Source organism: Rhinoderma darwinii, chromosome 3 (genome assembly GCF_050947455.1).
Source record: "Rhinoderma darwinii isolate aRhiDar2 chromosome 3, aRhiDar2.hap1, whole genome shotgun sequence".
In the NCBI taxonomy this organism is placed as follows: domain Eukaryota; kingdom Metazoa; phylum Chordata; class Amphibia; order Anura; family Rhinodermatidae; genus Rhinoderma; species Rhinoderma darwinii.
Genome location: NC_134689.1, coordinates 8,958,004 through 8,982,461, shown reverse-complemented (window position 1 = coordinate 8,982,461; position 24,458 = coordinate 8,958,004). Strand labels below are relative to the sequence as shown.

General features: G+C 42.2%; 1 protein-coding gene across 4 annotated transcripts in view; it reads right to left on the bottom strand.

The window, feature by feature from the left end:
• The window catches only part of AGBL3 (AGBL carboxypeptidase 3), an 84,528-nt gene extending 60,375 nt beyond the window's left edge, over positions 1–24,153 (bottom strand). For 3 of the 4 annotated variants that reach the window (XM_075855830.1, XM_075855833.1, XM_075855831.1), the window contains exons 1-3: positions 24,016–24,153; positions 13,081–13,187; positions 9,008–9,059 (exon numbers count right to left, since the gene is read on the bottom strand). In XM_075855830.1, coding sequence (XP_075711945.1) covers positions 9,008–9,059; positions 13,081–13,146 — 118 coding nt within the window. In that variant the 5' untranslated portion in view covers positions 13,147–13,187; positions 24,016–24,153. Of the gene's footprint in view, positions 1–1,660; positions 1,771–9,007; positions 9,060–13,080; positions 13,188–24,015 lie in introns of those variants that run through there. The other variant, XM_075855832.1, reaches the window with a different exon arrangement.
• Positions 24,154–24,458: the final 305 nt, after the last annotated feature.

The window sequence follows — 24,458 nt, the reverse complement described above, 5'->3', positions numbered from 1 at the left end:
GATCTAATGATCGCAGGTTCAAGACCCCTAGGGGGGGGGGGCTAAAAAAATTGTAATTAAAAAAATGTAAAAAAATATATAAAAATTAAAATCAATATATCAAATACATAAAAATTCAAATCTAAATTCTTTAGATCACATATAAAAATAAATAAATAAAAATAAACACATTAAAAATCCTCACGTCTGAAAATGCCCGAACTATATACGGTGAACGCCATAGCGGGAAAAAAATATCAAAATGGCCGAATAGAATTTTTCTTATAAAAAGTGTTTGAATGCCAGACATTCCCCAAAATTGTATCAATAAAAACGACATCTTTCCCCGTACAAAAAGACGCCATACACTGAAATATAAAGTAGTTACGGGGCCCACGATATGGCGATGCAAGTAAACGTTTGTTTCTTACAAACTTTGACATCGTCTTTTAAAGGTACTCAAACATAACAAATGGTGTCGCCGTGATCGTACTGACCCGCAGAATAAAGGTAACGTGTAATTTTCACCGTACAATGAACACCGCAAAAAAGAAGCCCATAAGAATAATGACTTTTTGAAGGCAGGGGGGGGGGGATTAACAAAAAGCATAAAAACGAAAACTAGTTTGGTCCTGAAAGGGTTAAAGAGGTTTACCTAAAAATGTCGATGGGACATGTCAAAAAGCGTTGATCGGAGGGAGTCTGCCCGCTAGGTTCCCTATAAGATCAGAGGATGAGCTCTAACATACACAGGAAAGCTGGAACGAAAACCACGAAAACCACTTTGGTGGCCAAAAAGTTTCGTGCACGGACCACAAGGTCGAAAACTCAGGGACTTTCAAGGATTTGTAGGAATTATTTTTTTATGGAGAATGTCCCCTTAAACCCAGTAGAGCGACTACATAAAATACTATGAAAGCTTTTTTATAATTCTAACTTTGTGGTGGAACGGAGCGTCCTGCCTCCATCCACACAATGACAACTTCTGATGCATGTCGAGAAGTTTTTGTGCCCTCGAAGTTACCAGAGAAATCTCTATATAAAGACCGACCCTCCAGGTGACAGGATGGATAATTGCCTTAGTGACCATGTGGCTTTAGAGGATTGATCAGACGCTGACACATCTGACGGCAGAATGAACTCGGAGGATTGAAGATTCCATGTGGGGGTTTTCTTCCAGTTCTAGATATTGAGGGATCACACAGCTTAGTCATTATATATCGGTTACAAAGCGTCGCGTGATATAAAGCAACGAGAAGGAACGACTGTTATACAGGACGTCCCCGCAGTGATGTGATTACTGAAATATATACCTGGCGTAAAGAGTCACCGACAGCTGTGAACGACCCTGCGGGACTATCTGCAGCACAAAAACATTCAAATAACTCAACAAAAAAAAAACATTTATTCAAGGATAAAAAGAGGCCAACTCCTGGAGAATGTACTTCAGCTATATTCTAGACCAGGGGTCAGGAACCTTTTTGGCTAAGAGAGCCGTAAACGCCACATATTTTGAAATATAATTTCGCGAGAGCCGTACAATATGTTTAAAGGGCCATTGACAGATCAATCGCTCCAATGTTCACTTAGTACAGCAAGGAATGCTCCTCCCTGCTGTATAAAGCCACAACTGGACTGAAACAATGGTAATTAGCAGTAAAAAATTAAATAAATAACTTACATTGTGAGCTTGCGATGCATGACATCAGTCCAGCAGTCTGGCTTCTTCTTTTTCCTGCGCATGACTGGAAGCTGGCATTCTTCCCACCTGATGTTGAGAGAATGCCAGCTTTGAGGCATTCGCAGAAGAAAGAAGCTGGAATGTTGGACATGTCACACAACGCATTGTCAGTTATGTCAATTATCTATTTTATTATTTTACAGCGAATTATTGTTTAGGTCCAGCGGTGGCTTAGTGCAGCAGAGAGGAACACTCCTTTGTGTACTAAGTGACCGCTGGAGCAATTGTATCTGTCAGTGGCCCTTTTAAAAGTGTTGGTCTTACAGAAAATGAACAAAAAAGAGAGGCTCAGACCCATCTGGGAGACCTCCAGAGCTGTAATAAAGCGCTCAGAACAGATTTTTGCCCTGATAGTGGTCCTTTAAATCAGTTTCTTATGCCCACAAGAGATTAATTTAAAGCCCCCAAGAGTGTAATATGGGTGGCAGATGTTTTTTAAGGCCATATTTTTATTTTTTTGGGGGGGGGGGGGGGCTATATTATGGATTATGTGGGATTATTTTCAGGGGTGAAGTGGGAAGGGGGGGTTGGTGGGACACACTGTATTACACAGCCCCTTTATTGATGCAGCTCACTGCTGCTGACCATGAGGCTGTGTAACAATTTCCATGTTATAATGTTCACCTTCAAAGCAGCAGCACAGCCAGGGGTTTCTGGAACGTCCAAGGGAGACACAAGGGAGGAGGCAGATGCCGCTTCACTAGGGGACGCAGGTGCGTGCTTGCAGATGGCGCGGCTATGCAGGGAGTTATGGGAAATGTAGTCCATGCTCCCTGCCGCTCACCACTGCCGCCAATGCTTATCAGGCCATCAAAGAACTACCGTATATGTCGGCGTATAAGACGACTGGGCGTATAAGACGACCCCCAACTTTTACCCTTAAAATATAGAATTTAAGATATACTCACCATTTCGTGCAGGAGCGCTTCACTATGGCCATCGGCGGCAGGACCCAGGACTCTGTCTCTTTGAACTCGCGCATGCGCAGATAGGCGAGGTACATGATGGGGTTAATTACTATTAATGTGAGGAACATGGAGGGTAAATTCATCGCACCTCGCGCCTCACATTAATAAGTGAATGAAAGCCGTGTTTATTTCATTTTTTTACAGCGTACACATCATAAATGATGCAAAAACATTGTTGTCCGCGCCATTACTGAATGTGTGTATTTTATGTATTGAGACTTATTTTAATGTTTATTGTAAAAAAGGTGAAGGTGTATATTTTTTTAAAAATGTAACCATACTTTGTTTTTACTTTATTTTTAAACTTTAATGTACTGACATATATCAGATATGTGCCAGCACATTAGCCTGTGGACAGATAGCACACAGGCTGTTGTTAGGACATACTTGGGTATATCCTAACAACAAGAGATATGGTCAGACAGCCCTGGGGTCCGTCAATAGACCCTGGGCTGTCTGCCCATATATGGTATGGCCCTCGATCGCGTCACAGGAATTCCCTGTGATGCGATCCAGGGGCATCCCCCCTTCTCACTTTCCCCTGAATGCTGCAGTCAGCTGTGATCGCAGCATTCACGGGAATAACGGCGGAGATGAGAGGTTCTCTGATCTCCGGCGTTATAGAGCGGGGCTGCGGCTGTGTAATACAGCCATTGCCCCGCTCCTGACAGGAAGTGCGCGCGCGGTCAGCATGAGGAGATGCGGCCGGCGCTGCACTAATGAGCGGCAGTTCAGGCACTGAAAACAACATGGGGGTGCTTTGTAGCGCGCCCGCCATGTTCTGTCTTCAATGCCGCAGATCATTAGTGCAGCGCCGGCCGCATCACATGATGCTGACCCCGCGCGCATATGTCAGGACTCAGGAGCGGGGCTGTGGCTGAATTACACAGCCGCAGCCCCGCTCTCATAGTCATGTGTACTATACTGAGCTGTGCGGCTGCAACGTGCATCCCTCCCATAGACAGGTAGGAGCCCTGTCTGCGAGCCAGATACGGCCATCAAAAGAGCCATATCTGGCTCGCGAGCCATAGGTTCCCGACCCCTGTTCTAGACCATAGGGGGCAGTATTATAGTAGTTATATTCTTGTATATAGGGGTCAGTATTATAGTAGTTATATTCTTGTATATAGGAGCAGTATTATAGTAGTTATATTCTTGTATATAGGAGCAGTATTATAGTAGTTATATTCTTGTATATAGGGGGCAGTATTATAGTAGTTATATTCTTGTATATAGGGGGAGTATTATAGTAGTTATATTCTTGTATATAGGAGGCAGTATTATAGTAGTTATATTCTTGTATATAGGAGGCAGTATTATAGTAGTTATATTCTTGTATATAGGAGGCAGTATTATAGTAGTTATATTCTTGTATATAGGAGGCAGTATTATAGTAGTTATATTCTTGTATATAGGAGGCAGTATTATAGTAGTTATATTCTTGTATATAGGAGGCAGTATTATAGTAGTTATATTCTTGTATATAGGAGGCAGTATTATAGTAGTTATATTCTTGTATATAGGAGGCAGTATTATAGTAGTTATATTCTTGTATATAGGAGGCAGTATTATAGTAGTTATATTCTTGTATATAGGGGCAGTATTATAGTAGTTATATTCTTGTATATAGGAGCAGTATTATAGAAGTTATATTCTTGTATATAGGGGACAGTATTATACTAGTTATATTCTTGTATATAGGGAGCAGTATTATAGTAGTTATATTCTTGTATATAGGGGCAGTATTCTAGTGGTTATATTCTTGTATATAGGGGGCAGTATTATAGTAGTTATATTCTTGTATATAGGGGCAGTATTATAGTAGTTATATTCTTGTATATAGGAGCAGTATTATAGTAGTTATATTCTTGTACATAGGGGCAGTATTATAGTAGTTATTTTCTTGTACATAGGGGCAGTATTATAGTAGTTATTTTCTTGTACATAGGGGCAGTATTATAGTAGTTATATTCTTGTATATAGGGGGCAGTATTATAGTAGTTATATTCTTGTATATAGGAGGCAGTATTATAGTAGTTATATTCTTGTATATAGGGGCAGTATTCTAGTAGTTATATTCTTGTATATAGGGGCAGTATTATAGTAGTTATATTCTTGTATATAGGGGTCAGTATTATAGTAGTTATATTCTTGTATATAGGAGCAGTATTATAGTAGTTATATTCTTGTATATAGGAGCAGTATTATAGTAGTTATATTCTTGTATATAGGAGCAGTATTATAGTAGTTATATTCTTGTATATAGGAGCAGTATTATAGTAGTTATATTCTTGTATATAGGGGCAGTATTATAGTAGTTATATTCTTGTATATAGGAGGCAGTATTATAGTAGTTATATTCTTGTATATAGGAGGCAGTATTATAGTAGTTATATTCTTGTATATAGGAGGCAGTATTATAGTAGTTATATTCTTGTATATAGGAGGCAGTATTATAGTAGTTATATTCTTGTATATAGGAGCAGTATTATAGTAGTTATATTGTATATAGGGACAGTATTATACTAGTTATATTCTTGTATATAGGGAGCAGTATTATAGTAGTTATATTCTTGTATATAGGGGCAGTATTCTAGTGGTTATATTCTTGTATATAGGGGGCAGTATTATAGTAGTTATATTCTTGTATATAGGGGCAGTATTATAGTAGTTATATTCTTGTATATAGGAGCAGTATTATAGTAGTTATATTCTTGTACATAGGGGCAGTATTATAGTAGTTATTTTCTTGTACATAGGGGCAGTATTATAGTAGTTATTTTCTTGTACATAGGGGCAGTATTATAGTAGTTATATTCTTGTATATAGGGGGCAGTATTATAGTAGTTATATTCTTGTATATAGGAGGCAGTATTATAGTAGTTATATTCTTGTATATAGGGGCAGTATTATAGTAGTTATATTCTTGTATATAGGGGCAGTATTATAGTAGTTATATTCTTGTATATAGGGGGCAGTATTATAGTAGTTATATTCTTGTATATAGGAGGCAGTATTATAGTAGTTATATTCTTGTATATAGGAGGCAGTATTATAGTAGTTATATTCTTGTATATAGGGGCAGTATTCTAGTGGTTATATTCTTGTATATAGGGGGCAGTATTATAGTAGTTATATTCTTGTATATAGGGGCAGTATTATAGTAGTTATATTCTTGTATATAGGAGCAGTATTATAGTAGTTATATTCTTGTACATAGGGGCAGTATTATAGTAGTTATTTTCTTGTACATAGGGGCAGTATTATAGTAGTTATTTTCTTGTACATAGGGGCAGTATTATAGTAGTTATATTCTTGTATATAGGAGGCAGTATTATAGTAGTTATATTCTTGTATATAGGGGCAGTATTATAGTAGTTATATTCTTGTATATAGGGGCAGTATTATAGTAGTTATATTCTTGTATATAGGGGGCAGTATTATAGTAGTTATATTCTTGTATATAGGAGGCAGTATTATAGTAGTTATATTCTTGTATATAGGAGGCAGTATTATAGTAGTTATATTCTTGTATATAGGGGCAGTATTCTAGTGGTTATATTCTTGTATATAGGGGGCAGTATTATAGTAGTTATATTCTTGTATATAGGGGCAGTATTATAGTAGTTATATTCTTGTATATAGGAGCAGTATTATAGTAGTTATATTCTTGTACATAGGGGCAGTATTATAGTAGTTATTTTCTTGTACATAGGGGCAGTATTATAGTAGTTATTTTCTTGTACATAGGGGCAGTATTATAGTAGTTATATTCTTGTATATAGGGGGCAGTATTATAGTAGTTATATTCTTGTACATAGGGGCAGTATTATAGTAGTTATATTCTTGTATATAGGAGCAGTATTTTAGTAGTTATATTCTTGTATATAGGAGCAGTATTATAGTAGTTATATTCTTGTATATAGAGGGCAGTATTATAGTAGTTATGTTCTTGTATATAGGAGCAGTATTATAGTAGTTATATTCTTGTATATAGGAGCAGTATTATAGTAGTTATATTCTTGTATATAGAGGGCAGTATTATAGTAGTTATATTCTTGTATATAGGGGGCAGTATTATAGTAGTTATATTCTTGTATATAGGGGCAGTATTATAGTAGTTATATTCTTGTATATAGGAGCAGTATTATAGTAGTTATATTCTTGTATATAGGAGCAGTATTATAGTAGTTATATTCTTGTATATAGGGGCAGTATTATAGTAGTTATATTCTTGTATATAGGAGGCAGTAGTATAGTAGTTATATTCTTGTATATAGGGGCAGTATTATAGTAGTTATATTCTTGTATATAGGGGCAGTATTATAGTAGTTATATTCTTGTATATAGGGGCAGTATTATAGTAGTTATATTCTTGTATATAGGGGCAGTATTATAGTAGTTATATTCCTGTATATAAGGGCAGTATTATAGTGTCACTCTTGTCCACAGGCTATAACAGTTATTGAATGGGGCTGAGCTGCAGTACCAGACACAGCCATAAGACAAGAGTGGCACTATTTAAGAAAACAAGAACAAACAGATTCAGCAGTGCTTGACTCTTTCTGTAGCTCCATTAGACTTCAATGTAGAGGGTCATATGCAAGTGCGACCACCTCTCTATTGTACTCTATAGAGACTGTGGTGGCTGTGGTCGTTCTCCTGAGGTGGCTATCAGTCATTTATAGCATATCCAGTGGAGAGTGTACCTAACCTTCTTAGAATAAGCTGTCATGTGTGTGTACATGAGGAATTACACTATTTCTGGCTATTACATGACCTGTATATGGCATTTTTTTTTTAGCAGTTTTCTCCTCTGCAGGCTTCTCTCTCAAATGCTCAGATTTCTCTGAGCTAGTGGGCCGAGCCTACGTGCTATCATATCTCCTATACACTACACACAGAGTACATAATTTTTCCCAATATCATATATATGTAGAAGCAGCAACAACATGGAGGAAATTATAAAGCAGTAATGAGCAGTGTAGCTGAGAATCCAGCACTGGGGTAAGATAAAACACTTACTAGAAGCTGCAGCAACATGAAGGACATTATACAGCAGTACTAAGCGGCGTAGCTGTGAATCCAGCACTGGGGTGAGATATAAAACTTACTAGAAGCAGCAGCAGCAGCATGGAGGACATTATACAACAGTAATGAGCAGTGTAACTGTGAAACCAGCACTGGGGTGAGATATAACATGTACTGAAAGCTATAGCAGGATGGGCAATCAACATCTGATCGGTGAGATCCAACTCTCGGCACCCGTGCTGATTAGCCGTTTTGACAGGGCCGCGGCGCTCTGGTTTCTCTTCACTGCTCCGTACTGTGAAACGCCGACGCACTTCAAAACAGTTGATTTGCAGGGGTGCCGAGAGTTGGACCCCCATCAATCACATATTCAAGGCCTATCTCCGGATAGGCCATCAAATTTTTCTCCCTGTAAAATACCCTTTAAGGCATTTCGAGATGTGAAGTGCAGATTCAGTATATAACAGATTTCTTTTAGTGAGTTTCCAGCCTTGACTCTGAAATATGTGAAATCCGAAACGGATTCTACACAGTAATGAATCTGCCTGGCACGCAATGTTCAGAGTCGGATAATAATCCTGGAGAGAAGCGTGCGTTGCGTTTGTGCATTGCGTGCAGGAGGGGTCAAGGCCGCAGGTTTGTGTTCGTATTTGTCAAGCATTTTCATTGAATTACATACAGAGGATGTAGCGCTTCTATGAAGGGGGCACGTCGTGAGAGGAGGGAATGACGATGTACGGTTCTTACTTTCTTTACAAGTTGTTTGGAAAAGGGTAAAATAGGGACAATGTTCATAAAATATTCACGCTAGTAATATGATGGGCCATTACCGCTGCTCGATAGAAAACGGGAAGCAGCTGCATCTGTCCAGGATCAGAAAACCGTGGTTGCTTTTTTTCAAAAACAGGCGGTGTGCGGTATTGCAGCTTAACTCCATACACTTCAATGAAGCTGGGCTGCAGTACCAGAAACAACCCATGGGAAGGTGTGGCAGTGTTTTAACCCTGTGCAACCCCTTTAAAAGCGGCTGTCAGAGAGAAGATCAATTTTCTTAAATGTGAAGTCTTACAGACGATCTTTCGGGGGGCTGCGGCCAGCTAGCTGAATGGCCCCCCATGTAATACATAGACAACCTGAGTCCACCAGACCGAGACCCTCTGCTTGTTGGCGGCTCTTGACACTGGCTCATAGTGGGGGGGTCCCAAGTAAATTTCTACAGCGCGTCCTAAAATGTGCACAAGAGACAGGGGAACTATACAGAAGAAATACCAATTATATGGAGATGTACCTGAGTAAAAATCATAGGGATGAGCGTCCTCTGACTCATAGGTGTCTTCATCCTGTAGAAAAAGCAAAGGCACATAATGAGGAAACAAGGGGACTATTAAAAGGACCGGTAAACTTAGGTCTGTCCGTCTATAGGTTTTCTGCAGCTCCTGAAACAGTCTTGAAGACATTTTATAGGGAACACAGGGTTTAATTTTCTCCAAATACCTTCTATTTTTGGCTGGCAGTAGACTGAAAATGAGGGCTAAGATAAGGGGCAGGGCTTAAAATGCCTGGTCTCCTCTAGCAGTCAGAGCATTGGGGTAGGGCTCCTGCTGCAGCCAGTTGCCTGACAGCCAGAGACAGGTCAGATGTGAAGTTGATAAAAATAAAAAAAATAAAAATAAAATGGCTCAAGATAGTCCTGCTCCATGACTCTCTTCCAGACTCGACCCATATCAGGTATACTTAGGCCTTATTGAACCCACGACAGGTACCCTTAGGCCTCATTGAACCTATGACAGGTTCCTTGCCCTAGGGGGGAGTTCACACAGAGTTTTTTGGCACATTTTTTGACGCCAAAAACGCCTCCCCTTGATTTCAAAGGGAGGCGGAGGCGGTTTTTTCCCATGAGCGCTAAAAACTGCTTGCAGGAAAAAGAAGCGACCTGCTTTATCTTTGGGTATTTACGTCTCTAACCTCCCACTGACCTCAATGGGAGGCAGAGAAAGCGTTTTTCGCTGCGTTTGTTGACTGCGGCACTCAATGGTGAAAAACGCGGCAAACGGCGTGCAGTCAAAATCTGCCTCAAAATTCCAGACGGAATTTTGAGGCAGATTTTTCTGTGTGAACAGGGCCTTACAGATCCATTGATAATACGGCGGCCATACCTCCGATTTTATACCTACTACGGAGGGACCAGGAATGCCTTTGGGTCCGAAATACGCTGTGCCGCCATGTGCATAAACCCCGTCTAAAAGCTGCTTGAAACCTTTTGCTAACCCGAAATGTCTTCTTACGCATTTGTAGTCAGCGAGCGACTACCTCGGAGGCGTCCCACTGAGCTCTCTTAAGTTAGTCACTGCGGATAAATTGTCTCATTGCGACAGTCAGACTATTTGTAATCCTGATCTGACAGATCCTTCCAGGGTAACGCTCCGTGTATATTAAACCTTCAGCCCTAAAGCCAACAGAAGTAAAGCCAGGATGAAGCTGAGCCGTCTGGTAGTGTCTCCGCCCTACTGACCGCATTATGAATTCATGAAGAGAAGGAAGACGATGCGGCTCCTGATGTGACAGGTCGGGGGGGAGGATATATTTTACTGCCAGATACATTTCCATCGAGTCCTCCCTGCCAGACGAGAGCTTTGTGCAACAGGCATTAACTTATTTACGGATGATTTTCTATAGACTTGCAGGGAAATATTTCAAGTCAATAACGTTATGAGGTTGTCACCGACAATAGGATTTAAAGGAGCAGTCTCCCTCACTTTGATGTTAGCGGCGATGTGGCCGCAAACCTTCCGAAATGAGATCGTGAAGACGTCTAAAAACAAAAAGTTTTTCGAAATGCCTTAATTTCATATTGAATTTCACTCCCATCATGCTCCAGGGTGGAATAGAGATATCAGATTCTCTTTACTGTGGGAGGAGCTTTCTCCTGTGCTCTTTGTCGCCACCTGCTGGGCAAATAATTTTGTGTGAGAATTGCCGGAAGGCAAATTAGATCAGTTTTCAACAAATTCCTGGGAGACAAAAGTGGTTTTCACTTTTCTAGTCTTGAATTTTTTGGACAGGAAACATACCCTGTGGCCCCTGCACAATAGTACGGAAATTCTGCAGATTTTCCATCCGGATTTGCGGACAGAAAATCCTCAGCCATGTAGATGAGATTTTTATCTGTTGCAGATTGTCGCTGCGAATTTCACCTCTTTTAATGAGAGGAGTGCAAAAAATTCTGCAGCAAAATACGTGTTTTTCCGCTACATGTGCAGGTAGCCTAAGGGTACGTTCAGAAGCAGCGAATTTTTGAGAACCGTTCCCACTAATCCGCTGCTGATCTGCTGCGAAATCTGCAAGTTTTACCTGCAGATTTGCCTCAACAGAAAACCCACAACATTATGAGAATTTGACAATCCGCAGCATTCCCTGAATTCTAATTGTTTCTGCTACGTGTTGATGGGGTTTTGAAAACTTTGCGCAGCTGCCACTAGGGGGAGCTCATTGCTAATGGATTTATACAGCTCCTCTTGAACTCAATAACAAATCTGTCTGTAGTGAGCTCCTAAGCTCCCTCTAGTGGTGGCTGCAGGCAGCAAAATGTTATATTTAACTTTATGGCTTTTTAAATCCGCACAGAATTTTGGAGCCAAAAACAAAATGTTGTTCGAAGTTGGAGTCACACTCTTGTATGTCTGTGAATATCCATGTGCGCTGTTAAGGCCGACAAATCATCTTCTGCCGATTTCCAAGATGGCGAATACTTAATTCAAGGGATGAATAGACCAGAGTTTGGTGCCTTTGTTATTCGATATCTTCTATGTTGTACAACAAGCGCAGGCAAGCCGGCAGGACGCTGTCGCTTTCACACTCGGCGCGGTGGTTTCTGACAGAGGTTGCCCACAGTTCAGTGATTCTTCATTCACAGCTTGTTAAACTATCCCGTACCTGCCGCTATTGTGCTGCGCAGGGAATTATATGGAAACATGTAACAGACACCACTGTGTGTGCGCGCGCCGTATTTCTGAAAGGAGACAAATACGGGAGGAATGGAAACAGCAGAGAGGGAGGCAAAATTTCTGCTAATGGGACATCTGATGATCTGGAACTTCCGGTAGTCCGGCATCTCCTATATAAGGTCCTTAACTACTCCAGAATCTGGAATTCCATCATGATAAAAAGATAAAATCCAAAACCAGATTTTGTTTTTAGCTCCCTTACAATTGATGTTTTTCGATTTTTAAAGACTGCTTGATAATCTGGCACCTCTCAGGTCACAACGATGCCATGTATTTTACTAATACCCTGTCATGTCCGTGGCTGCGGGCCGTCAGGTTCACTCTCCCCGACGGCCGCATCCATGGGTCGGAGAGTGCTGGCCCCAGTCTCCTCCTCAGGAGACGCCAGCGCTCGCTTCGACTCACCTCGGCCGGATCCCGTATGGTGCGCGCGCACGCTCGTGCCGGCTCTTAAAGGGGCAGTGCGCACACCGGACTTTAATGATCTATCAGCCCATGAGTGCCCTGGACTATAAGAGGGGTTCAGCCCCCTGCTTTGATGCCTGAGCGTTGTTGTCGTACCCCAAGTTTGTCTATGTGATGGTCTCCTAGTGTTTTCCAGTGTTCCTGATCCTCTTACCTGTATCCCGTGCTATCCTGGTCGAGTGCCGTGCTGAGCCAAAGTCGTGCTGTGCTGTATACCACGCCTGTCCTGCTTCACCACGCCTGATGTCTACCTGCTGCCTAGTCCCAGCCGAGCCTGCCTTGCTACTGTCCGAGCTGCCACAGGTACCCTATACGAACTATAGACTTTAACCTACGCCCTGTTGGCCAGCTGCCATACTGCCAAGGTGGTACGGCCCAGTGGGTCCACGAACCCTACGTGACATACCCCAACTAAAGAGGACTCATCCTACCCCAACATGTCTGTTTAATTAATAATTGTATTCCCCATGAAATAACAATTCTCGAGCCTTTTTTCTCAAAACTCTGCATAGAACCGTTCCTCTATTATTCCTCCTGGAAATGTATGAATAAATTGACGACTGGGCGATACCATTCCCCTTGTCATTAGTGGGTGTCCCTACACAGTCTGACAATGCCAGCGCTGATTGGACAGTGTTATACTGTGTAGGGACAGGCCCCAATGATAAGGGGAATGGTAACACCCAGTTATCAATTTATTCATACATTTCCAGGAGGAGTAACCGAGGAACATCACAATGAAAAGATGCTACAGAATGGTTATTTTATATGGAATGCAAGTATTTACTCAAGCAAGACGTGTCGATAAAGCGGACGGGTTCTCAGCAAATACAAACATTTATTTCTTGGGATCAGACAAGTTCCAGAAGCTTTTTTTATTACAAGCACATACCGATTCTGAATCGCTGCTGCTCGTCTGCTCGGACGCAATCTCCCGGGTTTCTCTATCATCAGACATGACGCTTCAGTAAATAGTACCAGGACGGACGTTCTGCAGCTCTAGAGAAAATATAAAATTCATAAAGTCCACAACGGCACAGAAAACAGTGCAGCAAAAAATCCTCAAAAACACATGGCCCTGTCTGTGTACAACCAGAGCAAAAAATAACTGATGTGTGAACACGCCTTTAATTCTCTTAAATTGATGACTTCGATTCCAGTCACATCCAAAGCTGCATTCAGAATTTTGCTGGTTCCCTGTTAGCGCTCAGGCTGCATGGTCTCCATAAGGCTCTGATAAAGCAAGATGTGGATTTCAGACTACTCTCAACTGACAATGTATCTAACCTGGAGTCTCTAACCATAGCTGCGTCCTAACGGAGCAGAGACGATGTAGCGCTTAGACCTCAACGGGAATTCCACTTATAGTATATTACCAGAAACCAGCATAATTGTGAATGCAGCTCTGGATGTTACTGGAGCAAAAGGCATGATGTCACTCAAGATCCTGGGAAGATTATTTCCCCGCCGAATTATATAGGACACACCCCAAAAACTACGGCATTTAAGTCACAAAAAAATACAGGACATCAGACCCCCTAAACAAATACAGAATGCAGACAAGACCCCCTAAATAAATACAGACCCCGACCAGACTCCCTAAACTAATACAGACCCCTAAACTATAGACCCCAGACCAGACCCCTAAACTAATAGACCCCAGACCATACCCCTAAACTAAACCAGATCCCAGACCAGACCCCTAAACTAATACAGACCCCAGACCAGACCCCTAAACTAATACAGACCCCAGACCAGACCCCTAAACTAATAGACCCCAGACCATACCCCTAAACTAAACCAGATCCCAGACCAGACCCCTAAACTAATAGACCCCAGACCAGACCCCTAAACCAATAGACCCCAGACCATACCCCTAAACTAAACCAGATCCCAGACCAGACCCCTAAACTAATACAGACCCCAGACCACACCCCTAAACTAATACAGACCCCAGACCAGACCCCTAAACTAATAGACCCCAGACCAGACCCCTAAACTAAACCAGATCCCAGACCAGACCCCTAAACTAATACAGACCCCAGACCAGACCCCTAAACTAATACAGACCCCAGACCAGACTCCCTAAACTAATACAGACCCCAGACCAGACTCCCTAAACTAATACAGACCACAGACCCGACACTCTAAACGAATCCAGACTATAGACCCCCTAAACACCGACCTTAGATCAGACAGACCAGTAGATACACCCCTCTCCCCGTTCCTGCAGTCGTGTTCACTCCCCGCTGCTGCGGCAGACAATGTCCAGGTCTGCAGGTACGGGGAGAGGGGAGCATGTTGTGAGGGCATGAGGCACCCAGGAGATTTGCTGCCCTTCCAGGAGTCTGGGAGCAGGGTTGCCAATCGTCCATAAATTTACAGATAGTCCGCAAAAAACAGGTGTTTTTTTCTGCCGTCCCTCGTGTCCAGCAGAGAAAAACACAGTCCGGGATTTATTCTCTATCTCCCAAAACGAACATGCGCAGTGCAAACAAGACCGTGGCCAAATGAATAAGGAGTGGACCAGTCCAGTCACCTGACATGGGTGACCTGACTTCACTATTTACTATTTAGTTGGCTCCGTCCAACCTCCGCCTCCTTCTGCTCCTAAATGTGATTATGTGAGTGATGTCAGGCAGAGCGAAGAGCAGTAGGCTACCGCTCTCCGCTTTGGGGGCCATGTGGCACTCTGTACAAGGGTAGGGGGCTGTGTGGCACTCTGTACAAGGGTAGGGGGCTGTGTGGCACTCTGTACAAGGGTAGGGGGCTGTGTGGCACTCTGTACAAGGGTAGGGGGCTGTGTGGCACTCTGTACAAGGGTAGGGGGCTGTGTGGCACTACGTACAAGAGGGGGTGTGTGGCGCTATCTACAGGAGGGCTGTGTGTGGCGCAATCTACAGGCGGCTGTGTGTATGGCACTATCTACAGGGGGCTGTGTCTGTGGCACTATCTACAGGGGTTACTGATGGGGCAATTTTATTGTGTTGAGCACTGAGGGATCATTATTACCATCCGGGGCACAGTGGATTACGTGTTTGTTTAGAGGATATAGGTGTGGAGGGTGCTGGAAAAGTGAGAAACCAACATGTCTGTCTGTCAAATTCTGCAGAGACAAGTTGTGGCTGGAATAAGTCGTCACAGTGGTGAGGCTGAAAAAAAGTCATCATGTGGTTATGGTGGGTGGTATTATTCAGTAAGTGTATGGCGGTGTTATTCCGTCACTATGTGGTGGTATTATTCAGTAACAGTATGGGGGTATTATTCAGTTACTATGTGGTTATGGTGTTGCAGTGTTATTCAGTAACAGTATGGGGGTATTATTCAGTAACAGTATGGGGGTATTATTCAGTAACAGTATGGGGGTATTATTCAGTAACAGTATGGGGGTATTATTCAGTAACAGTATGGGGGTATTATTCAGTAATAGTATGGGGGTATTATTCAGTATTAGTATGGGGTATTATTCAGTATCAGTGTAAAGGATCTGCCAGGTACAGCTTCGGGGTTAACTCCCATAGGTAATCAGTCTGCACCTGAATCTACGTCTCTGAGACTGACTCCATCTTCCACCACTCAGGATGGCAGGCTTAGGAGTGGGAGAGCCTATCGCAGCCTGGCCAGACGGAGCTATCTCCCGCCCTCTGTCTATTTATACCTGCCTTTCCTGTTCCTTCAGTGCTTGTGATTCTTCTCGTGTGGTTTCCTGGCCCAGCTACAGCTCCTAACTATTTGATCCTGCTCCATACTGACCCTGGCTTTCTGACTACTCTTCTGCTCTGCGTTTGGTACCTCGTGCTCTCCTGGTTTGACTTGGCTCGTTCACCACTCTGGTTGCTCACGGTGTTGCCGTGGGCAACTGCCCCTTTCCCTTTGCTTTGTGTTCCCTTGTATGTTTGTCTCGTGCACTTACTGAGCGTAGGGACCGCCGCCCAGTTGTACCCCGTCTCCTAGGGCGGGTCGTTGCAAGTAGGCAGGGACAGAGTGGCGGGTAGATTAGGGCTCACTTGTCTGTTTCCCTACCCCCGTCATTACAATCAGTATGGGGGTATTATTCAAGATCAGTATGGAGGTATTATTCAGTAACAGTATGGGGGTATTATTCAGTAACAGTATGGGGGTATTATTCAGTAACAGTATGGGGGTATTATTCAGTAACAGGATAGGGGTATTATTCAGTAACAGGATAGGGGTATTATTCAGTAACAGGATGGGGGTATTATTCAGTAACAGGATGGGGGTATTATTCAGTAACAGGATGGCGGTATTATTCAGTATCAGTATGGGGGTATTATTCAGTCACTATGTGGTTATGGTGTGGCGGTATTATTCAGTGACAATATGGGGGTATTATTCAGTCACTATGTGGTTATGGTGTGGAGGTATTATTCAGTGACAATATGGGGGTATTATTCAGTCACTATGTGGTTATGGTGTGGAGGTATTATTCAGTAATAGTATGGGGGTATTATTCAGTCACTATGAGGTTATGGTGTGGAGGTATTATTCAGTAACAGTATGTGGGTATTATTCAGTCACTATGTGGTTATGGTGTGGCTGTATTATTCAGTAACAGTATGGAGGTATTATTCAGGAATAGTATGGGGGTATTATTCAGTAACAGTATGGGGGTATTATTCAGTAACAGTATGGGGGTATTATTCAGTAACAGTATGGAGGTATTATTCAGTAACAGTATGGGGGTATTATTCAGTAACAGTATGGGGGTATTATTCAGTAACAGTATGGGGGTATTATTCAGTAACAGTATGGGGGTATTATTCAGTAACAGGATGGAGGTATTATTCAGTAACAGTATGGGGGTATTATTCAGTAACAGGATGGAGGTATTATTCAGTAACAGTATGGGGGTATTATTCAGTAACAGTATGGGGGTATTATTCAGTATTAGTATGGGGTATTATTCAGTAACAGTATGGGGGTATTATTCAGTAACAGTATGGGGGTATTATTCAGTAACAGTATGGGGGTATTATTCAGTAACAGTATGGGGGTATTATTCAGTATCAGTATGGGGGTATTATTCAGTAACAGTATGGAGGTATTATTCAGTAACAGTATGGCGGTGCTATTCAGTAACAGTATGGGGGTATTATTCAGTAACAGTATGGGGGTATTATTCAGTCACTATGTAGTTATGGTGTGGCGGTGTTATTCAGTAACAGTATGGGGGTATTATTCAGTATCAGTATGGGGGTATTATTCAGTAACAGTATGGGGGTATTATTCAGTAACTGTATGGGGGTATTATTCAGTCACTATGTGGTTATGGTGTGGAGGCATTATTCAGTAACAGTATGGGGGTATTATTCAGTCACTATGTGGTTATGGTGTGGCGGTATTATTCAGTGACAATATTGGGGTATTATTCAGTCACTATGTGGTTATGGTGTGGAGGTATTATTCAGTAATAGTATGGGGGTATTATTCAGTCACTATGAGGTTATGGTGTGGAGGTATTATTCAGTAACAGTATGTGGGTATTATTCAGTCACTATGTGGTTATGGTGTGGCGGTATTATTCAGTGACAATATGGGGGTATTATTCAGTCACTATGTGGTTATGGTGTGGCGGTATTATTCAGTAATAGTATGGGGGTATTATTCAGTCACTATGAGGTTATGGTGTGGAGGTATTATTCAGTAACAGTATGGGGGTATTATTCAGTCACTATGTGGTTATGGTGTGGCGGTATTATTCAGTGACAATATGGGGGTATTATTCAGTCACTATGTGGTTATGGTGTGGAGGTATTATTCAGTAACAGTATGGGGGTATTATTCAGTCACTGTGGTTATGGTGTGGGGGTATTGTTTAGTAACATTATGGGGATATTATTCAGTCACTATGTGGTTATGGTGTGGTGGTATTATTCAGTAACAGTATGGGGGTATTTTTCAGTCACTGTGTGGTTATGGTGTGGCGGTATTATTCAGTAACAGTATGGGGGTATTATTCAGTCACTATGTGGTTATGGTGTGGCGGTATTATTCAGTAACAGTATAGGGTATTATTCAGTCACTATGTGGTTATGGTGTGGCGGTGTTATTCAGTGACAATATGGGGGTATTATTCAGTCACTATGTGGTTATGGTGTGGATGCATTATTCAGTAACAGTATGGGGGTATTATTCAGTCACTATGTGGCTATGGTGTGGTGGTATTATTCAGTAACAGTATAGGGTATTATTCAGTCACTATGTGGTTATGGTGTGGCGGTATTATTCAGTAACAGTATAGGGTATTATTCAGTCACTATGTGGTTATGGTGTGGCGGTATTATTCAGTGACAATATGGGGGTATTATTCAGTCACTATGTGGTTATGGTGTGGTGGTATTATTCAGTAATAGTATGGGGGTATTATTCAGTCACTGTGGTTATGGTGTGGGGGTATTGTTTAGTAACATTATGGGGGTATTATTCAGTCACTATGTGGTTATGGTGTGGCGGTATTATTCAGTAACAGTATGTGGGTATTATTCAGTCACTATGTGGTTATGGTGTGGAGGTATTATTCAGTAACAGTATGGGGGTATTATTCAGTCACTATGTGGTTATGGTGTGGAGGTATTATTCAGTAACAGTATGGGGGTATTATTCAGTCACTATGTGGTTATGGTGTGGAGGTATTATTCAGTAACAGTATGGGGGTATTATTCAGTCACTATGTGGTTATGGTGTGGAGGTATTATTCAGTAACAGTATGGGGGTATTATTCAGTCACTATGTGGTTATGGTGTGGAGGTATTATTCAGTAACAGTATGGGGGTATTATTCAGTCACTATGTGGTTATGGTGTGGCGGTATTATTCAGTAACAGTATAGGGTATTATTCAGTCACTATGTGGTTATGGTGTGGTGGTATTATTCAGTAACACTATGGGGGTATTATTCAGTCACTATGTGGTTATGGTGTGGCGGTATTATTCAGTAACAGTATGGGGGTATTATTCAGTCACTATGTGGTTATGGTGTGGAGGTATTATTCAGTAACAGTATGGGGGTATTATTCAGTCACTATGTGGTTATGGTGTGGAGGTATTATTCAGTAACAGTATGGGGGTATTATTCAGTCACTATGTGGTTATGGTGTGGCGGTATTATTCAGTAACAGTATAGGGTATTATTCAGTCACTATGTGGTTATGGTGTGGCGGTATTATTCAGTAACAGTATAGGGTATTATTCAGTCACTATGTGGTTATGGTGTGGCGGTATTATTCAGTAACACTATGGGGGTATTATTCAGTCACTATGTGGTTATGGTGTGGCGGTATTATTCAGTAACAGTATGGGGGTATTATTCAGTCACTATGTGGTTATGGTGTGGCGGTATTATTCAGTAACAGTATAGGGTATTATTCAGTCACTATGTGGTTATGGTGTGGTGGTATTATTCAGTAACAGTATGTGGGTATTATTCAGTCACTATGTGGTTATGGTGTGGCGGTATTATTCAGTAACAGTATAGGGTATTATTCAGTCACTATGTGGTTATGGTGTGGCGGTATTATTCAGTACCAGTACTAGGTATTATTCAGTCACTATGTGGTTATGGTGTGGCGGTATTATTCAGTAACACTATGGGGGTATTATTCAGTCACTATGTGGTTATGGTGTGGCGGTATTATTCAGTAACAGTATGGGGGTATTATTCAGTCACTATGTGGTTATGGTGTGGAGGTATTATTCAGTAACAGTTTGGGGGTATTATTCAGTCACTATGTGGTTATGGTGTGGCGGTATTATTCAGTAACAGTATAGGGTATTATTCAGTCACTATGTGGTTATGGTGTGGCGGTATTATTTGGACCTTAATATGTATTACTGGTAATGTTGGTCTTATAGTGAGTTGTGATCAGTAACAGTATGCAGGTAAGGCTGGATTCACACGAGAATGTTCGGTCCGTAAAGGACGGAACGTATTTCGGCCGCAAGTCCCGGACCGAACACAGTGCAGGGAGCCGGGCTCCTAGCATCATAGTTATGTACGATGCTAGGAGTCCCTGCCTCTCTGCAGGACAACTGTCCCGTACTGTTATCATGTTTTCAGTACGGGACAGTAGTTCCACGCAGAGGCAGGGACTCCTAGCATCGTACATAACTATGATGCCAGGAGCCCGGCTCCCTGCACTGTGCTCGGTCCGGGACTTGCGGCCGAAATACGTTCCGTCCTTTACGGACCGAACATGCTCGTGAGAATCCAGCCTAATATTTCATCTGGTATAGTGGTATGATATAATAACTGTATCTGTATAATAGATAATTTTTCTGTGTGAGAGGGGGACCTAGGCTTTGGGGCTTGCAACACTCCTTGAGGCGCTAGAAATCAGTGATGCAATTCTCTACACATTGCCTTCTGAATTGACTGTATTATTGATACAGTAATTCAGCATTTAGGGCCCCACTTTTAACCTTGCCCAGGGCCACACTTTGTCTATAACCGGCCCTGGCAGTAGCGGTGGTGAGGGTAGGGGGGGGTGGAGTGAGAAGTGAGTGAGTCGGACTCACCAATCACAGCTCCGCTTGCAGCTTTCACGCGCTAAGAGTGGTAAAGCTACAAGAAGGGCTGTGATTGGTCAGTCACTCCTAGCACAGTACACAATGATTTTGTAATGTGTCCGTAAAAATGTTGGTGTGTCCGTGATTTTTAGCTCAGTCGTCCAGAAATGACTGAAGCGGAGGTCGGAGGCCGGGTCCGGGAGGTCTCTTTAATGACTTACCTCAGTCTTAGTAACTAGCAGGACTGAGACTCGGAGACCTTCACATTATTACTCATCCACACCCTGGTATCTCGTGAATCGGCAGGGAGGATTAGTGATATCTAATGTGTTTCCTGCTCCGGGTACTTAACGGTAACCAGGCAATTACAGTAATTACTAGATCTACATGTGCTGCACACAAACCACCCCACGTGCTGCCAGAGCTATGACAAATCAGGTTCCCCCTGCACCCCCTAACCTTAAAGAGTGCCCATCGTCACATAAAACAGCCGTCTTCTATCCCCTTTATTCAGACTGCAGCAAAACTAAAGCTGGACATGTTCGTTCAGCTCCGCCGTGTTATTTCAGTAAACGGAGATAAGCGGCCGCCAGACACGTCCAGTGCCGCTTATCTCATGGAGAAACGAGGGCTCGAACAGGTTAAAAACCAACCTGTACAACCCTTGCTCCCCCGACATGTTCCTCTCGTGCGTCTGTAGCTTTAGGGAGAGTCTTTTGAGGATTCAGACTACTGAGGTGACCACTGCCACGACCCATAGATCAAAGAGCCGCGGCGGTGGTCACCTGATTGTCCCCTCCCCCAGAGAAGGCCAATTATAAGTATGTACAAATGTTTATATATTTTTGGCAATTAGTGGGGGCAAATTATAAGTAAATGGGGGGAACGTTCTATGGGAGTGTCCGTATGTCTCGCCTCCTAATACCTTCATAATCTTCTCTTTGTTCTGCACAATCCTTTTATTTGCCCACGGGTTTACAATTTAACCGCAGCCGTGCCCTCCCATTCATAGTGGCCGCCCTGGAATGTCCACGCCGCAGAACTGCACAGATCACTGACCGCGTGGTGTGTACGGGGCGGGGGTGTTTATATTTCTCATCAGTCCTCAGTTGCATTAACCATTTCAGGCTTGTGTAGCCAGGATCGGAAGGGCCCTCCGCACGGCAACCCCTCCTCTATTACCTGATGTGATGGATTACAATGGACAACGTGTTCTGCTTTTCTGACCGCACCCAAATAACGCAGCTATATACATATACATTACAGTATAATTCCATTGGTTTGGACATCCTGCTAATCCAGAATGTGACAAAAAGTCCCGGATAGCCAGGCATTTACCTAATTGACTCTGCAGGGGGGATGAGGCGGCTCACCATAGAGACAGGGTAAGCGACTGCTATGGGGTCCGGCACTGAACTGTGACACTATGATAGCTGCTACCTAAAGCCGTCACTAGGGGGAGCTACTGTATACATTTATACACCTCCCATTGAGTTCAGTACTAACTGTATACATCCATATGTAGTGAGCTCCCCCTAGTGGTGGCTGTAGGAAGCCTAAATTATATTATTTACTGTCAGAAAACCAGATAAAGTATGAAAAATGGAAATCTAAAACTAAACATAGAAGGGTGGACAGTAACTTTAATAAAGGAGTAGAATGTTAGATGAAACTATCAGCCGCTCATTCTAAGCTTTTGCTATGGGGCCCTATGATTTCTGTGTACGCCCCTACTTCAGAGTTTTCACTTTGGCGCCTCAATATTAGGACATCAACATCATCATCAGCAGCTCTTCATCTTCAACCAGAGAGCAACGAGAGATAATGTTGGAGGTAAGTAATACAGATAGAGATGAGATAGATAGATAGATAGAGATGAGATAGATAGATAGATAGATATGAGATAGATAGATAGATAGATAGATAGAGATGAGATAGATAGATAGATATGAGATAGATAGATAGATAGATATGAGATAGATAGATATGAGATAGATAGATAGATATGAGATAGATAGATATGAGATAGATAGATAGATAGATAGATAGATATGAGATAGATAGATAGATAGATAGATATGAGATAGATAGATAGATAGATATGAGATAGATAGATAGATATGAGATAGATAGATAGATATGAGATAGATAGATATGAGATAGATAGATAGATAGATAGAAAGATATGAGATAGATATGAGATAGATAGATATGAGATAGATAGATATGAGATAGATAGATATGAGAGATAGATATGAGAGATAGATATGAGATAGATAGATATGAGATAGATAGATAGATAGATAGATAGATAGATAGATAGATAGATAGATAGATAGAAAGATATGAGATAGATATGAGATAGATAGATATGAGATAGATAGATATGAGAGATAGATATGAGAGATAGATATGAGATAGATAGATATGAGATAGATAGATATGAGATAGATAGATATGAGATAGATAGATAGATAGATAGATATGACCCTGTTTAACCCCTTGCCACGGCCAATAGCGTATAGCATTGCGGACTGCTAATAGACGGCTGTCAGTTTTACCACAGCATTATATCAGAGATCAAATGATCACATAGTGAAGTGATAAACGACGGTGAAATTGCTCCCCCCAGAAAAAATAAAATAAAAGTTAATCAATAAGTTCCATGAACCCCAAAATAGTAACAATAAAAACGACACCTCGTCCCGCAAAATTTGAAGATGAAAAAAACGAAAATGATTCCGGCCACAATAGGTCTGATCGTTAAAGGGTTCAGCAGATTCTCGCACCTGGATGGCGACTTTTAAGTCACACAACTTTGTCGCTCTCTCTCCATAGAAGTGAATGAAGACTTTGATCATTAGTCGAAACACAAATTTCCGCTGATGTCTACGGCGCTCGGGTGTCGTGCAGCAGCGTCAGCAGCGATTTTGTGACTCCATGTTGGTCTATGAACAGCGACCATACAAAAACAGATCCCAATAACCGCCAAAAGTCGTCGACTGGAGCTAAACTGATAAGCAATGGCGGCATGTGGATAAGATCGTCCATTAGTGGTAGTCTTGAATGGGGATAAGTCGCAGTTCCCGTCGCGGCACATGATCAGCGGCGCCGGCGCGGCCCCTTCATTCATGGTATATCAGGTATATCATCACGGTTTATTTATATATCGTCTGCTTATTATTTAAAAACAATATAAACAGTATAGAAACTTTATCAGTCTCCTCTTAATTATTGACCCCCATAGGACCCAGTATCTACCCCCCTCCATGTTTATTACCACCCCCCTCATACTCTCTCACCTTCTCCCCTTCGGGCTTTCCTGTGCATCCTCTCTGTCCAACACGTAGTAATGAACGCTGCTCATCCTCCCGGTCCTCCTCCCGGTCCTCCCCCAGGGCCATGTGCCAGCTCCGGAGAGCCCGTGTTTACCTGTCTCCATGACAACAGAATACTAAGTCTGCGTTCCGAGCCTCGTTCTGAAGTCGTGCTGTGATTGGTTAGAATGGTATAACTACGCCCACCATATGTTGCTGGCAGTATTGCCGGTTGATGTCTGAGGGGCAGCGATGTGGAGACTTCAGAACGGCATTGGAGGAACAATTACCCATAGCAACCAATGAGGTTGCTGCTTTCATTTCTCAAAGGGGCACTGAAAAATGAGAGCTGGAATCTGATTGCTTGCTATAAGCAATGCTTCTAATCTTCATTGCCACCAGTTTTAATAAATTTTTCCCAAAATGGA